Source organism: Lutra lutra, chromosome 2, assembly GCF_902655055.1.
Source record: "Lutra lutra chromosome 2, mLutLut1.2, whole genome shotgun sequence".
Lineage (NCBI taxonomy): Eukaryota > Metazoa > Chordata > Mammalia > Carnivora > Mustelidae > Lutra > Lutra lutra.
Window position 1 is genome coordinate 7151255 of NC_062279.1, and position 18542 is coordinate 7169796.

At 41.1% G+C, this 18542-nt stretch overlaps 1 protein-coding gene across 5 annotated transcripts in view; it reads left to right on the forward strand.

Moving 5' to 3' along the window:
• The first annotated feature begins 425 nt into the window (after positions 1-425).
• LOC125090834 (zinc finger protein 705A-like) overlaps positions 426-18542 on the forward strand; it is a 37537-nt gene continuing 19420 nt past the window's right edge. For 2 of the 5 annotated variants that reach the window (XM_047713943.1, XM_047713979.1), the window contains exons 1-3: positions 659-719; positions 12830-12957; positions 17855-17940. In XM_047713943.1, the coding sequence (XP_047569899.1) occupies positions 17929-17940 (12 nt within the window). In that variant the 5' untranslated portion in view covers positions 659-719; positions 12830-12957; positions 17855-17928. Of the gene's footprint in view, positions 720-12829; positions 12958-13352; positions 13439-17854; positions 17941-18542 lie in introns of those variants that run through there. The other 3 variants (XM_047713954.1, XM_047713964.1, XM_047713969.1) reach the window with 3 other exon arrangements.

The window sequence follows — 18542 nt, forward strand, 5'->3', positions numbered from 1 at the left end:
ATGTGTTCCTATTCTCACTTCCTCCTGAGCACCTGTTTTGGAGCATGCCCTTCCCAAACCCAGAAGGTTCAGCTTGGTGTTTCACTCCTTTGCCTGCCTTAGCGTGGAGAAGGAAGATGTGGTTGGAAGGTCAGGACATGAGCCTGTGCCTGAGACCCAGAAGAGGAAGAGCCCAGGTTGCGGCGGCCTCATCAGTAGGGTTGGCATGAGGGCATCCGGAAGGAGGGCAACAGAAGAGCCAGAGCGTGGGAGCCAGGGAGGCTCAGTCCCGCCTCATGCCCTGGAACGGGTGTTCATGCCTGCCCCACCAGCCAGTCTCAGGCCGACGCTCTGCTATTTCACAATGGAGCGATCGTGTTGCACAACACTCACTCATGTGACTTCACTAGGCATTCTTTCTCCTTTGGCCCTGGCCTTCAGGCGGCTGAGAGCCAGCCCATCCAGAGCCTTCCCTCCTCCGGCCCATTGTCCCATCTGCAGATGTCCGCAGTTGGCTGGTGAATTTATTTAGGCTCCAATGACTGTTCCAACACACCCATGCCAGCTGGAAGAGATGTCCTAAATCCTTGTTGGAGCCCAGGGTTTGGAGGGCAGCAGGAGTGGCAGAAGTCTGGCAGGGGGCTGATGAACCTGATGGTGATCATGCCTGTCTCCAAGGTGTGCCTCAGACCTGCCCCTCTGACACCCAGCCCAAAACACCATGACTTTCCAAGAGGAAGGTAAATAAACCATTTATTTTCCTATTCTCTTTAATTTCCATAAGTGTAGTAAATATTTCTCATGGTTTATCCTTTGACAGTCTCCATTTTCAGTGAGGTTTTCATCTGATACTTTTCTATTCTGTAGCCTTTATTTTAGCAGCAGATAATTATATTTTATTTGGTCAAATTTGGGCTGATGTTCATTAATAAAATTGCAGTTCATGATCCTATTACATATTATTTATTTCCCACAGAATTTTCAGCTGAGTCTTGTATCAAAAAGAAAAAGAAAAAGATTATTGAGGCCCAACACTTCCTTAAATAATCCCCTTTAATGCCTATCGCCAATCATTTTGGAGATGAATTGACCTGACACTGTATGTCAGTGTTCTCCTTTTATGTCCTATACAACTGAACATTGTCTCTAGGGATTGAACTGTTTACTTGATTTATGTTTCTAGTTGTTTATTCTTTGTGTATAGAAATGCAACTGGTTTTTGTGTGTCAACTTTGTATCTTGCAATTGAAAGTATTTGTTAGTTCTAGCAGTGTGTATGTATCCTTTAGAGTTTTCTATATATATGGTTAAGTAATTTGTGCAGAAAGATAACTTTATTTATTCCTTTCCAATTTGGATGCCTTTTCTTGATTAATTGCTCAGGTTAGATGTTCCACTACTATGTGAAACATTAACAGCTTTGCTTTCAGTCTCTCAACACTGAGTCTGAAGTTAGTTGTAGATTTACCTATATGGTTATTATGCTGAGGAAGTTTCCTTTCATTAGTGATTTTTTGAAGGGCTTTGTTAAGAAAGGTATTGAATCTTATAGATGCTTTTTCTGCATCAATTGAGGTCTTCGTTCATTTCTTTTTAAGATTTTATTTGTTTATTTGACAGAGAGAGATCACAAGTAGTCAGAGAGGCAGGCAGAGAGAGAGAGAGAGAGAGGGAAGCAGGCCCCCGCTGAGCAGAAAGCCCGATGCGGGGCTCGATCCCAGGACCCTGAGATCACAACCTGACCGAAAGCAGAGGCCCAACCCACTGAGCCACACAGGCGCTCCCTTCATTTATTTTTATTTTATTAATGTTCTGTATTACATTAATTGTTTTGTCTACATTGAACAACATTTACATTCCAGTAATAGAATCCTTCTTGGTCAATAATGCTGTTGATTAATTGTGCTAGTACTTTGTTGAAGATTTTTCTCTCAATATTTATGAAGCATATTGGTGTACACCTTCTTTTATTTTCTTGCAGAATCTTTGTTAGGCTTTGGTATCAGGGTACTGCTGGCTTCATACAGTGGGTTAATATGACAGAGAGTGTTCTCATGCCAGCAAGACTGATTGTTCTCAAAGAATTGTGGTTGTGTGTTCTAACCTCTCTGGGGACTCCAAGAGGGGCAGGCTCAGGGGCTTTCCTTTGTTTCAACTGCCTCAGAACTTTTTAGAAGCTCCTGGGTGGCACTCTCTAGAGCATTTCAATGAAATATACTAGCAGCACCTGTCTGGGCAAAGATCAACCTGAGGCAGGCAGACTGAAAAACCTAGGAGTGGAGATGCTGGGACATAACTGAGGGACAAAGGACACTGAAAATCTGCTGTGCGCTGGGCAGCCTCAAGTCCACATGGATGCCCACAGCTGGACGGGTGCTTAGAAAACACCTGAGAGCATCAGGCGAGTTCACTTTCAGCACTGGAGCGACTGCAAGCAAAGGGAAGGTGGGAGTTAATTTCCTGCATAAGTCTTGGAGCAGAGTGCCAGCAGGGGCCAGTCTGCAGTGAAGGGCAGAGCCCCTCCTCCTGGTCCAGTTCCAGGCATTGCAGCAGCTCTCTCTTAAATCACAAGGGGACCACTGAGCTAAAAGTAGTGAGACTTTAGGGGCACTCATGACAAAGTCCCTTAACAAAAAGTTGAGAAAATCACTAAACAAACAACACAATCCATACAAGTTGTAAACAAACAAGCAAAACCCTGGAAAGGCAGAAGACTGTCGCTTTGCAAAATTAACACATTGTGATACTCAAAATATCCAATATTCAACAACAAAAACATGAATTATGCAAAGAAATAAAATACCGTTCATTCGGGTGGGGTGGAGGGGTGGGTAAGGAAACTGAAGACACTGTCCTAAGGAAGTGGCTTTAAAAGAATTATTTCAATGATGCTTGAAAGTTGAAACTAGGAGGGGAGGCTGGATGGCTCAGTTGATTAGGTGTTCGACTCTTGATTTCAGCTCAAGTCATGATCTCAGGATTGTGAGATTGAGCCCCACATCAGGGTGTGTGCTGGACATGGAGTCTGATTAAGATTCTCTCCCTCTCACTCTGTCCCTTCCCCTTTTAGAAAAAAATGAAAGCAGGAAGGATGCACTTTTACCAAATCAAGTTTCAATACATAGAGAGAAATTATAAAGTGAAGTTAAATAAAAATTCTGGAGTACAGTAGCTGAAACACACACACACATAGATATCTGTGTGTGTGTGTGTGTGTGTGTGTGTGTGTGTAGAGAGAGAGAGAGAGAGAGCATTCTAGTATTGGATTTGAGCAAGAGAAAAACTAATCTGTGAACACTAAGACAAATCATTTGAAATGATCAGTTATTATTTATGGATGAGCCAAAGATGGTCTCTGCATATTGGACCTATGATTATTTTTTCACAGAAGACAGAGCCCTTTAGCTCAAAAATTGACTGTTGCCAAACTCAAATTTTGAGTGGATTTGAAACACTGGATAGTTTGACACATAGCCCAAATTGGTAGATTTTATAGCTTAGCCATATCTTCTGTGCAAATCCTGTGAATCACCACCTAACATCTACTAGCAGTAAATAAGATAAACTATGAATACTGGTGTCTCCAAGCCCCTGCCATCCATTCACAATTCTCTGGCTCAGAGACTCCATATCTTGCTGTTGAGAGACATCATCTCCACAAGTAAGCCCCTTATTTCTCCAACCCCTCTCCTCTGGGGAGTTTCTTTGCCATCCTAACTTTCTGGGTGGTGGACTTGTACTATTACCACTGAAAGATATCATCCTGTGAGGGACTACTCCATTCAGTCAAGCTGCCAGTGTGACAGTCAAATAAATCTTGTTGCATGATCATAAAATTGTATGTGATCAGCCCTATACCGAAGTCCCTTGATCACAGTACAAATGCCCAACACACATCCATAGGTCAGTAGAGATAAATCTCACTGAGACAAGAGCTCCTCTCAGAAGGCAGTGTGTGCATCAATCTCAGGGGTTCCAGCACTAGCACAAGTCCCACCCACAGGAGTCAACAGGACCCACCCCTTCCCTCCCGGTGACACTTTAGAGCAGAGTGTATAATTCCTGGCTAAGCCACCAGCTGGGTCTCTAACTAGATGGTTGCCTAGAATTACAGTTCAATACAACTAGAGCTTGGGGGTAGAACACATATCGCCTTAAGCAGACAATAGAATTGGTTGCCATCATCCTCACACATGACTTGACAACATGTTTCTACCCTAACTCTACCATAGAATCACTGGTGGGGATTTTTTTAAAAAGGTGTGCCAGTTTCAACTAGGGATGTCCTCATTTACTTGATCTCAGGCCCATGGTTTTGGGATTGTGCTAGTTTGGTGAGAACACAGGTCAGCCCAGCAGATCTCCTTGGAGTATTTCCCCCTGATGTTTAGGTTCAATAATGCTGTTGGTTAAGGGATAACATTTCTAAGACTTGGGACCAAAGCAAGGAAATCCCCTCTGTGAGAATGTTTATTTTGCTTAGGGAGAAAATACCCTGCACTAATTATTCGGAAAGAAAGAAAGAAAGAAAGAAAGAAAGAAAGAAAGAAAGAAAGAAAGAAAGAAAGAAAGAAAGAAAACCAGCTTACGTGGTGTTGCTAATAGGTATAGGGATTTTATCCTGCTGGAGCTCTATTTTCTGGTCTGTTTGGTGAGGTAACAAACAGCTATGGTGCTTTCTAAGGTGACTGAAGGATACCTAAGTCAGGAATTGCCTTAATAAAATAAAGATTGTGGTCACAGAATTAACTCTTGCTCCTATTTAGCTCAATTCAGGTGTTTGGGGACAAAATCCAAGGAGCTTTCTGGGGGTCGGAAGGGCAGAGCTGCCTCTCTCTCTAGCACCACATTGCTTCCTGTAGCAGAGACATAAGTGAAAGGACACCAAAAATTTTAGAATAAATATTTGTGATAGTGCCTCTGTGATCTTGCCTCACCAGGGTCATGACCTCTGGGAAACCTGGAAAATGGGGCTGAAGATCACAGATCACAGACGGTGTTGGTGGGAAGTTGGGATGAGTGGAGCTGAGCTATGTGGAAGGGACTTGGAGAAAGGGGGACTCACAGAGTCTTGCTGAGTTTCTAACCCACATGCTGAGTAGTACAGAATTGAATCTACATAGAGAAAACTAGAACACCAACATTTAGCTTCTTTAGCAACAGGTTTTATTGTTCAAATATTTGCAAGTGTTGAAATATAGTAAAAGTTTAACTTCTTAAAAAATTTTATATTTAATATTGTCAGATCATTTCATACTTCTATATTTTATGCCACATTTTTAAATCATTTTTTATTTATTTTCAGCATAACAGTATTCATTGTTTTTGTACCACACCCAGTGCTCCATGCAATCCATGCCCTCTCTAATACCCACCACCTGGTTCCCCCAACCTCCCACCCCCCCACCTCTTCAAACCTTTCAGATTGTTTTTCAGAGTCCATAGTCTCTCATTGTTCAACTCCCCTTCCAATTTCCCCCAACTGCCTTCTCCTAACTCCGCATGTCCTCCATGCTATTTGTTATGCTCCACAAATAAGTGAAACCATATGATAATTGACTCTCTCTGCTTGACTTATTTCACTCAGCATAATCTCTTCCAGTCCCATCCATGTTGCTACAAAAGTTGGGTATTCATCCTTTCTGATGGAGGCATAATACTCCATAGTGTATATGGACCACATCTTCCTTATCCATTCGTCCGTGGAAGGGCATCTTGGTTCTTTCCACAGTTTGGCAACCATGGCCATTGCTGCTATAAACATTGGGGTACAGATGGCCCTTCTTTTCACTACATCTGTATCTTTGGGGTAAATACCCAGTAGTGCAATTATATGCCACATTTTTCATAAAGAACAAAGAGTTATCCTCCGCACAAGTGCTATAGTGTCTTTAAGTTGAGAGCTGCTGCTGAAAACATCTATATTATTATATTTTTGAAATGAGTTCTGCTGCGTCATCTGAGATCAGATCATGACTGAAAACTTTGCCACATAGACGGCATACATATGGATTCACTTCCATATGTAAATGCGTATCTTGCCTGAGGAGTATGAGGACAGAAGTGTCTCCCATGCTGATTACTGGCTGTTTCTTCAACATGTACATCCTTTGGTGACTTTGAATGTTAAAGCTCTTACTGATATTTCTTCCACATTCATTGCATCTGTAATACCATGTCATCTCAGGTCAGAATACTTATGAAGGCACTCTTGATTTCCTCTCCAATGTTGGGTTCCCTCATATCATCTAAGGGAAGAATATTGACTGAAGAATTTCCCACATAGCCAACATTCACATGGTTGCTCTCTGGAGTGTGTTCTCTCATGTCATCTAAGATCGAAATATTGACTGAAGACTTTCCCCACACTGGTGACATACATGTGGTTTCTCTCCTGTGTGTTTTTGTTATGTTGTCTAATCTAAGTTCAGCACATCGACTAACAGCTTTCTCACATAAGAGACATACATGTGGTTTCTCTCTAGTGTTGGTTCACTTATGTTGGCTAAGGTCGGAGCTCTGACTAAAAGTTTTCTTACATTGATGACATTCATAGCATTTCTCTCCAGAATGAATTCTCTCATGTTTTCTAAGGTAGAAACTGTGAATGAAAGTCTTCTTATATAGATGGCATTCATATAGTTTCTTTCTTATGTGACTTTTCTCATATTGTCTAAGGTCTAAGGTAAGAATTCTGACTGAAGACTTTCCCACACAGATGGCATTTATATGGTTTTTCTCTATTGTGTGCTTGATTTTGGTTCCTAAGGGCAGAGCTATGCAGAAAGCCATTCCCACACAGATGACATTCAAATGTCTTCTTTCCAATGTGAGTCATCTTATGTCATCCAAGTCTAAAGGAATTACTAAAGCCTTTTCCACATAGATGACATTTATGTAATTTACCCCTTTTGTGAATTTTGTTATGCTGAATAAGGGATGATTGTTCACTAAGTGATTTTCTACTGTTTGCTGAAATAATGTTTCTTCCTGAGGTGAATTAACAAATGTTGAGTCAATGCAGATCTATGAGTAAACTCATCACCCAAGTCAGTGCTTTCAATAGGATCTTCTGGCATGTGAGATTTATGCTTTGGGGAAGAAGATGAAAGGTTTTTAATGGTTTGCCCACATACATCCATACATTTATTTCTGTACATATAAATTCTAAATTAGAAGTTAGTAATATTCTGCAGTTGCATACACATGTTGTTAATCCTGCAGGCGTGAATATTTTCTCTTTTGTAGTATTCCAGCCTCAGAGTTATCAGATTAATTTTGAAAACTTTAGTATGTTTCAAAGACTAGGTGATAAGCCATGTTTATGCAACTGATTCTCCCCCACCCCCTGCTCTCTCTCTCTCTCTCTTTTTTTTTAGATCTCAGGTTATTGATTTGAGCTCATGTTAATTTCTTCACTGATTTAAAACTATCCAAAACTTTTGGCCTACAAAAAACTTAATCCTAATTTAATTGCATTCAGGCAATTATGCTCAACTATCAACATATCTCATTGCATTTAGATCATTAGTTTGGATGACTAGGGTTGATGCCCATGAAACTTACCACTGGCACAGTCAGGGCTATACCCTTCTTTCTGATATGTTGTGTTAATGTCATTTCTTAATTTTATGGGGACTTACCATGGCTAAAATAATTGAAAAAATATAAATTGTTAGAATGGCATTAGGGAAGGAAAAACCATGAGAGACTCTTAACTATAGGAAACAAATTGAGAGGTACTGGAGGAGAGGTGGGTGGGGTTTGGGTTAGAATTATGGGTGATGGGAATTAAAGAGAACATGTGATGTGCTGAACATTGGGTGTTACATGCAACTGATGAATTATTGAACACTACATCTAAAACTAATGATGTATATATGTTGGCTAATTGAATTTAAATTTTAAAAAAAGAGTGAACTCCAGGAGTAGACTAGGTATAATTACACAGTCAACAAGGCATCATCTGAGTGAGATCTGTTGACTTTTAGAATATTCACATCAATATGCTAGCTTTTTCCTTTTTGCAAAAGATGATAATATACTTTATGGATGGAACTGGAATGGATTATACTGAGTGAAATAAGTCAAGCAGAGAAGAACGATTGTCATATGATTTCACTCATATGTGGAAACTAAAGAACAGTGTGGAGGACTGCAGGGGAAGGGAAGGAAAAATGAACAGGAAGAAATCAGAGGGGGAGACAAACCATGAGAGACTCTGCACTCCGGGGAACAAACTGAAGGTTACAGAAGGGAGGGGAATGGGGGGATGGAGTAACTGGAGGATGGGTATTAATACCCATGTGATAATGAGTACTGGGTGTTATGCACAACTAATGAATCATTGAACACTACATCAAAAACTAATGATGGTGCTATATGCTTCTAACTGGACATTAAAAATATTATATATATATACTTGATTTGTTGAAATCAATACATATGTTTTTATTTAATTTCTAATTACTAATTCAATATGATGCATAACAAACATAGCTACTTAGATTTTAGCTGCCAGAAGAGAAGGTGAATAACATTTTAATATGTAATGGCTCAGGCATTATAATGATTTACATTCATTATCTTATCTGACTCTTTCAAAAAACCTTGCAAGATAAATTTCATCCCCACTTTACAGTGAAAAACTGAGATTTGGAAAACTCAGGTTACTTATTCAACAAGATAGAAGATAGAAGATAGAAGCACTAAGATTGTTTCCTAGTCAGCATGGTTTGAAACTAAATGTGATATCATTTAGCTTTCTTAAGACATATTTTTAAAATTATTATTTGTGTTGCCTAAAGTCATATTCCAAAGTATCATTATACTAGTCAGTTAAAATTCAAAGGGCATTAAGACAGCCAATAAAATATTTATGCAAATGCATTGTTTTAAATCATAATTATGGGTAACTTATGATGCTACCCATGGCTCCATGAAAAGGCAAATAATCTGTTCCATTTATATTGGTACAAAAATAATTTTTTAAATGGTGCCTTTTATTTTAAAGTATCATCTTTTCTTGTATGTAAAATGGAAAGTCCTACTTTTCAAGCTCAAGAAGATTGAGGTGAGGTTAAGTGAGCAAGGCCAGCAGCAGAGGGAAAGAGCCTTATTAGATTTTCCAGAGCCTCTGTAAGAATTGTTAAATATGCCCAAGGTAACTAAAGCATTCAAATAGAAATAAAATTGATGAGGGTTAGTAAATCTTCAAAACATAACTGTTAATTGCTCATTTTCAACTAATAATTCAAGCTAACTAAAAACTGAATTTCAAAATCAGCTTACAAGTTGAGTTAGGATATAATGTATATTACATTATAACATTTATTATAAGTAAATAAAATTTGGAAAACTTAAAAAAAAATAATGGCACTAGGGGAATGAAAGCGTAGAAGAGGACTTAGGTCCATGTGAGTATGTCTCAGAAATTGGTGCTTAGCTGGGAAAGTGTGTCAAATGAGCAAATACTCCAGATAGTAGAAACATTTTAAAGTTCTTTGTCAATTAGAAAAAAAATTCAGGGTTGAAATATGAAAGATGCAAAATGGTGGAAAGATGTTGGGTCAGAAAATAGTTGGAAAACCTTTAAATGGGAGGATCAGGATAAGAATCACTATGTCAACATTTAACTGTGGTAAGTACACAAATACCCTTTTCCCTAAAGGTAGAGAAAGTAGCAGGAGGACCCATGAGTTGTGATTGATTTACGCAAGGTATGATAACAATACGAGGAATTTTGCCCCAATGTCCTCACTTACATTTTAGAAAATATCACTAACCTGACAAAATCTTCAGTTGCTATTTCTAAGGGCATACTCACTCAGCCTAGGCACCTCCTTGTACTAAAGCCCTGGTCTTGGCTGCTTAACTGAACTCTGGCCTTGGAGAAATCCAGTTCCTTCTCTCCACAGCTCTTTCCCTTGCTGCAACTGAAAGGATCTTTTGCAAATTTTATTACCTGTTTGTGGAGGGAAAAGAGTGTAAGGACTTAGAGTTCTCTGCAAATTAACCTTTGCTATCACCAAGTCCAGGGTGGGCTTTGCCAAGGATGAATAAATAGATGGTTTGAAGGTCAGCCCATGCAAGAGCATCATCAACAGAGAACACATTGATGGTCCTTCAGCAGACCAGGAGGAAATGCAGCCTGGAGGCCAAAACAGAGAAGACTGCTAGATTGCTGATGCCCTTTCACAAGTTCAGAGAAAGAATGCAGAATAGGAAAGACTAAATGTCTCCACAGTGGGTTAAAAGTTATTTTCAAACATCATCCAATAAACATAAGAACCACAAGAATAATAAAAATTATGTTATTTTCACAACTCTGGTCTCAAGCCTCCACGTAGTGAGGAAAATAGAAACACTATTTCTAAGATATTTACTCAATTTATTTATTAATTAAAATAACCATTGAGTTTCCAGTTCTGTTCTGAATGCTAGAGACTGAGTAGCAAGAAAGGTATGAAATTGTGGTCAAGTTTATGTTCTAGTGTGGTGACAAAAAGTATAATGTGAAGAAACCTCTTCCTCTTGAGTAGGTACAAGGGTTGTAAAAGAATCAGGACGGCGATTAGAGTGGGATATGGGGGAGCTGTTCTACACATCCAATGAGTGAATGAATGGACACAAACATGCATGTTGGCAGACTCACCCAGAAAGACCAGATGACTGATGGTCTCAAGCATCACATCTCTGAACACCTTTCACTGGAGTGTGCCCAACAGGGCCCACTCTTCCTTGGTGAAGTCTATAGCTACATCTTCAAACATCACTGATTCCTGAAACATCATGGATATCCTAGTTTAGACAGAGCATCCAGATGTAGGAGCATCAAGATGACAGCACTGAGGAGGGGGGCAGAGGGGAGATAGGTTGTAGAAAGATCAATATGTATTTGGAGATTCCTGTCAGTACATTGCCAGTGCTGAATGGGTATCTGCCTTTGGATACATCTACAGAGATGTACACACTCTGACTTCATAAGATGTTATTATAAAGCAATATCACATGAAGTATGGCATAATACAACCTAGATGTGTTTCAGTAACCTGGTGATTAAAACTTTCCAGATAAGTGATTATAAAATATTTTTTTGAAAATTCATAACTAAAACTCTCTTCCCCATTAGTTCCAAGAAATTCTATAGATTCATCATGAGACAAATAATAACCATGATGTAGTGCTTTTAAATCATAATCATTGGTTTAAATTATTCCTTAGATGAACTTCTGGTTCCTCATCTATGAACTAGTTTAATAATATGTGGTGAAGGTCAAAAGATCCAAGGCCTTGATGTAAGGAGTGTTTTCTGTCTAGCGAAGACATCTTAAACACAAGACATTATCATTAAAATGTGAGAGAACCTTGAATTGCCAGCATTGCTCAGAACTGAACAAGATTCATAGACATCTCTCTTAATGCTATAGGACTCAGGTGTTCATAACAAACTATAAGGTCGGATGGCTCAGCAGCACAACCCAGGGACCTCTGAGGTGGCTGTACTAAAGGACAGTCCTAGCCTGACCATTCCTATGTTATGAGGACTCCTATTCTCAATATTCTCCGGGACCTCAGACACCAGTTATCACTTTCTCTTGTATCATTTTGTCTCCATGTGAAAGGATAAAGGCAATCTCAAGACTGGTTTGAATCTGTCTAGTTTTCCTAAAAATTTACATGGGAACCTAATTTTATTCTTCCTGCCATACTCTTTTTCCTTTATGTATAGTGCAATTAAGCAAATACTACTCCCTATGCATTACTTCCAGTTATTGAGTATGAACTAAAGGTTTATTACTAAGAGGTAATATATGTGATTAGAGATAAGCATGATAGTGATAATTTCAGTAATATTTTTTAGAAATTTTCAGAAGTGAAAATTCTAATAAATGTTTGGGGTTTAAAATTGAGAAAAACATAAAATGATTCTTCCTTCCTTCTAAACCTTTCTCCTGTTCATCTCAACACTGAGCAATGCTCACACCAGGTCTTGTAACACTAGATTAATTATGCTTACGTGCTGAAACATCTACCCTACTGGACTACAATATTCCCCTCACTCATCTCTAGCACTTGCAGTCACCACCATCCTAAACCCACTGCATCCAAAGACATGGTTAATGAGTAAATTTTTTTTAGAAGGCCATGCACTGAATGAGGGAAAGAAAACTTCTCTTATGTCTTCTGTAAATATACAAGGGTGTCAAGAGGCTGAAGAGAGAAGAAGGGAGGTTTGGGATGCCAGATCTAGGACTTTGGCTTGGGTTTCTTCGGGAGAGGGGATCCCACGCAGTTCATAGTGCTCAGGGAGTATGACAAAGTTGACAGCGATCCCCTGGAATCAGATTCCTGCTCTTGTTCACCCCCAGCGCTGGTTGAACAGCCTAGGTTGAGAGAATAGGTCAGGGATGGACGAGGGTGTTGTGTGTGTCTAGGGGGAACATGGTTTCTTTTTTATTGATGAACATGACAAAACACCTCCGTAGATGTGCATGTACTCACTGCTGCAGGGGAGGCTTGTTTCTTGACCTTTCTGCTGACAGCGTGAAGAAATCTATGTGTATCCTAACCTGTGTACATACACGTGCATAGTGTCTACCCATCCGCTCATCAATAGACACAGAGATGCATTTCAGGAAGGACTAGTGCTCATATTAAGGGAAACATAGCTTAATAGTTCATACCAGTACTGCCATCTATGATCCATCACACGTGGGCATCCTAGCCATCTCCTCACTGGGCTCTTGCCTCCCACTCCACCTGTGAGGGCATCTGTCAGGGTCCTGCGCTGCACCCTAGCCGGCGGCAGGGGGCGCGCCGACCCGTCTTTTCCGACGCTACACCTTAGGCCTGCCTGGAACGCATGCGCGTCTCGCCCCTTGCTCTTGACGCCGCGTGTGCACGCGAGCCGGAGCGACGTTCCCTCGTGACAGACGGAGGCGGCGAAGGTGCGGACGACGAGGGCCCGCGTCTTCGGTGAGTGACAGCCCTGTGCGGCCCAGACTGCTGGGAGGGGGCTTCCCCCGGCTGCTGCGGGATGGTTTTTCATAAATGGTGAGGAAGGAACTCGTTCTCCACCCTGGCCCGCGTGCCTGACCCTTTCCCGTGTGGTGTTTTAGCAGGACTTGCTTTACCCGCGCGCCCGCTCCCGGAGGGGCTTCAGGGTGGCAGTGCGGCCTGTGGTGGTCATTTTCACAGGTTGGGGAGTGTTTTTTTGTTGGGGGGGGGACTCCATTGCAGCCTTGGTGCGAGAGAACCGCGTGGGCGGTGAGGCAGGGACGGACTGAAATGTCAGGGTGCTGAGGCAAAGCCGGGGCGCGGGAAGGGCCTGGGAGGACACATCCGGCCGCGGGCGGAAGGAACCGTGCGCGCCCCCTGCGGCGCCCGCTGGTCTTCGTGGCGGTGGTGGTTTGTCCCAGAAAGGGAAAGCGGCCCAGGACGTGCCAAGAGTAGGAAGGTTGGTGCATTACAGCTCACGGCCGTATTTCGTCTACATCCAAATCAGAATGTCTTAAATTTCACTTCCCGGGCTTTTAAGGCAGTGGTCGTGTCTCTATCTGTTAAAATGATGCCCGTCTGCTCTTCAGACCAAAGTATTAGCAGAATGAAGTTCGTTTCGTGATGCGATGACAGCCGTGGGTGATTGTAAAGGTCAGGTCCCTGAGAGGAGGACTTGTGTAGGACCGCCCGGTGACAGGGGTTCTCCAATCTAGAACAGTTCTGAATTTCTAGAATGTTCGTGAACAGACCGGGAAGGAGAGTACAGATTGCAGAAGGAACGGTTGTGCTCGAAATGAAAACCCATTTCTTCAGAATCATTTATTCTACTTTATTGCAGAAATACCTGAGACGTCTAAATTTTAAATTTTGCTTTTTAAAAAATCAGTTAAAACATATTCTTATACTCAAATCACTTCTTAATTGTGCCTCAATTATCTTGAGAGGTCCTAATTTTTTATAATTTTTTGAAAATATTTATTATTTTTAAGATTTTTATTTGAGGCGGGGGAGCGGAAGGAGAGGGACAAGCAGACCCCATGCTGAGCGCAGAGCGGGAACTCACGACCCCAAACTTACGAGCTGGGCCGAAACCAAGAGTCCTACACTTAACCAACTGAGCCACCAGGAGCCCAACAGGTCCTAATATTTTTAAATTTCTTGATTTATAGCCCTTAGGACATACCTGAATGTCCTTGGACAGACGCAAGGTGGTTTGGCTTTCTCTTCTTTTGTATTAAAACATGCACACCACGGAACCCTCAGTGTGTTCTGCTTCTTGACGTGGGCCCCACTTTTCAGTTGAGAAACTGGGGCTTCATGACCTGGGTGAGTCACCTGGTGGGTAGCAGAGGTGGGCTCTGAGCTGGCCAGGTGAGAGCAAACCCGGGAGAGCATGGTGGGGAGGGGAGGGCACTCCTGCGATTTGGACACCGAGAGTGTCTCAGAGGGCAGCCAGAGAGGATGTGGGCAGAGAGGATCAGTCCTAGAAGTCGCACGAGGGGTGCAGTCAGAACCCCACCCCAGCCATGGGGACCCTTGTCACACCCTCTGGGGCCTCGGGCCAGTCAGCTTCCATGTAAACCCTTAGCCTCCGGCTTCTCCACACCTGGCTCCCACCGGACCTGTGATATACAGAGGTATGAAAAGAAACATTTCTTCTTTCATGCCCAGCCCCATTTTAATTTGGGACATGTCACCAGTGTATTTCTATCTCAGTTTTTTAAAAAAATAAGTTCAAATCAGGCAACAAGAGACCAGCTAAAGGCTCAAAGGTGCTCTATAAACACAGAAATTTTTGCTTTCCTTTTAAAAGTATATCTTACCTTGTTTCACCTCATGTGGGGTGGTGCTTCTAGGAAGGTATGAGTCAAAAGCAGCTTCCTGAATTAGTGAATGATAGGCTTCTCACAACAGTGAATGGATAGGCTGAGCCCAGGGAAGGAGGAAGAACTGTCCCCCAGGTGCCAGTGACAGCCAAGAAAGGTCTACAGAATAGCTTTTGAGATGAAAAGGGGACTTCTCAGGCTTGCAAAAATAGCCTATTCTGACTAGTAAAGGGAGAACAAGGATTCACTCTGAGTTTAGGAGCTTAACCAAAGACAAAGAAGTAGTTTGAGTTGAGCCAAAACCAGAGCTCATTTTTTGCCTTCCTCTCAGACCTTTTTAATTTAGTAGAGTAACAATATATTAATTTCAGGTATACAACATAATTTAATATTTGTCTATATTGCAAAATAATTACATAGTTACAGATTTTTTCTATAATGAGAACTTTTTAGTGGAGAGGGGCGGAGGGAGAGAGAATATCTTAAGCAGGCTCCACCTCCCCAGTGCAGAGGACAGTGCTGGGCTCAATCTCACAACCCTGAGATCATGACCTGAGCCAAAATTAAGAGTTGGGCACTCAACCGAGCTACCCAGGCACTTTTAAGAACTTCTAAGATGTACTCTTAGTAACTTCCAAGTATATGTTACAATATTGTTAACTATAGCCACCATGCTGTATGTTTCATCCCCCTGATTTATTTTATAACTGGAAGTTTGTGCCTTTGGTAACCTTCACCCATTTTGCTCTTCCCTACCCCTCCCTAGCAACTACCAGTCTGTTCTCTGTATGTATGGATATGTGTTTTGTTTTGTTTCTAGCTTCTATGTAAAAGTAAAATCATAGAGTTTTTGTCTGACTACCTTCACTTAGTATAATATCCATAAGGTTCATCTGCATCATCACAGATGACAAGATTTCCTTATTTTTATAGCTAAATAGTATTCCATTATGTGTATACATACCACATTTTCTTTATCCATGCATCCGTCAATGGACATTAAGTTTGCCTATATGGTTTGGCTGGTGTAAATAATGCCATAGGGGTGCCTGGGGTGGCTCAGATGGTTAAGCATCTGCCTTTGGCTCAGGTCATAATCTCCAGATCCTGGGATTGAGCCCCATTTTGGGCTCCCAGCTCAGCGGGGTTCTGCTTCTCCCTCTCCCTCTGCCTCTCCCCTGTGCTCTCTTTGTGTCTCTCAAATAAATAAATAAAATAAATAATATTTATTTATTTTAAAAATAATAAATTTTAAATTTTTATTTTAAAAAATAAATAAAAATAAAATCTTAAAAAAAAACGCTGTAGTGAACATGAGTGTGCATATATCTTCTTAAGTTAGTGTTTCTGTTTCCTTTGCATAAGTTATTCAGAAGTAGAATTGCCACATTGAAAACTGCAGCCTGAGAATATTTTGTAGGTTAAACCCGCTTGAATTTACTTGCTGTAAATTCCCTGCAGTGCTTTCCAGAACAGGCCCAAACCCACAAAGTATTGAGGCCTTTGAATGCTTTTAGAACACCCAACAGGATTTGGGAATTAGTCTTGTTTTTCATAGTTGTATCTAAATTATTTAATTAATTAGAGGGGAAATTTTTTTGCTTAACTAGTTATTCCTTGTATATATTTATCTTGACTGAATCCAATGTAAATAGGGTCTGTCTATTGCATTGTAAATCTGATGAGGTTATTAACTATGTCAAAGTGAGTCCAAAAACAAATATATGTCTATTCTTAAAGTAAATGAACTTCTGAGCTCAGAACTATGGTGATGGCACACTCAATAACCACAAAGTTTCACAGGTTTTCCATCTACTTAGGTTCCGGGGAGTGCTGAAGACAAATTTCCCCAGTCAGATCCAACCTCCTTCATTTTGCCAGTGAACTTTAACTATTAAAATGACTGTTTAATATGATGGAGGCCATTTGTAATACCACATCTAAGGGTAGATTAGGTAATGGGGATGTGGAATTTCTGTTAATCCAGGGGCGCCTGGGTGGCTCAGTGGGTTAAAGCCTCTGCCTTCGGCTCAGGTCAAGATCCCAGTGTCCTGGGATCAAGCCCCGCATCGGGCTCTCTGCTCCGCAGGGAGCCTGCTTCTTCTCTCTCTCTGCCTGCCTCTCTGCCTACTTGTGATCTCTGTCTGTCAAATAAATAAATAAAATCTTAAAAAAAAAACAAATTCTTTTATATGCTTAAAATATGAAATGCAGATATAATCTTGTTGATTAAAATAACTAGAATTCCATACTCCAAGAAATCAATAAATTACCTTAAAAACTGAACCTCTTTGCTCTATATTTCATGAGCCTGTCCACTCTGTGGGGATTGTGTAGCAATCCTTAATGTATAGCATTATAACATATGTACTCCTTTCCTGTGCAACGGATTGTATGTACTAGACTTACATGATGAAAGCCACTGAACATTTGAGCAAGGTTTGGGTCTTCAAAATGTTCAACCCAACTTTAAAGAGATTCCATAGTTGCTTGGCCATGAGGTATACAGTTGGGTTGAGGCAGTAACACTGCCTGAATGCCACATATGGAGGAGCCAGTGTGACTGAGGGCAGGTGTTGCTTGAGGGAGAGCATGGGGCATTCACGAACTGAGATGGGTGTTGGAAAACAATGCTAGCAGACTTCACCCAAGAGTGATAAAATATGAAATGCCAAAATGGTGTCCTGAGTTATTGTTATAAGAATCCATGTGACAGGAGTCAGGTTCTCCTAAGATTTTGGTGCCAGGGATGTAAAAAAGTAGGAACTCTGAATACCAGGTCTAATTAAATGACACCTCTGTGCTTTTGCTCTCTCTTTAATAGGGACATTAATATCTTCTTTATGAGCATAATAGCCAAAGACTTCTTATTGTTGATTCTGGGAGAGGGGAGCCCCCCTACCTGTTTGTCCTTGTTTACTCTGCCAGTACATGTGAGTTGGACTACGGCAGGGAGTCATTACCATATGAAGATTTGCAGATTCAAGATAGGCATATCTCGGAATATTGGAAAAGATGAGTCTCATGGGTTCTTTCTCTTTCCTCAGCCTTGTCTGCTTAGTTATTGGACTGTCCCTTGGTGAGAATACGCAGGAAGAAAGGGGCAACTGAGATCTAGACAATGCAAGCACAGGTGAGTAGGACTTGCACTTTCTCATGGATACCTGTTTTTCTAGAGCAGGAACAGATTTATCTTCATGGCCTGGATCTTCTTTGTGTCCCCATGAAATATGAGTGTCAGTCACACTTCACCAGTACTCAGGGAGGCTTGTGGGAGTTCAGGGTTTGATCGAGAAATAAACTGATATCCAGTATTACTCTGTTCCATCCCTCATCCCCTTAAGGGTATCCTTGCAGAATAGTTATTTCTTCTAATCCATTCCTTGGCCCCAGCTAAGTGACTCACACATTAACCAGGTTATTGTCTGCAGTGGGCTTAGGCCTGTGGTGAGCACAGGTAATAGAAATGGGAACAAGCAGAAGCTTACAGTCCTGTAGTGAGGTAGAGTTTCCTTCAAGTGAGTCCAGTCCACCCAGTGTTTCAGATGCTGCAGAGCAGCATTGAGACTGGGGGTAGGGAGCAAGAGACCAGTAAGGAATAATTTCTTTATTTTTCCCAGTTTTAAACTTACTAAAGTTTTTATACAATATGCTTGAGCATTTTAATTTTAACTTAAAGAAAAATTCTCCTTACCACTCCTATTCCCAACAACCCAATTTCCCTCTTTGTAATTA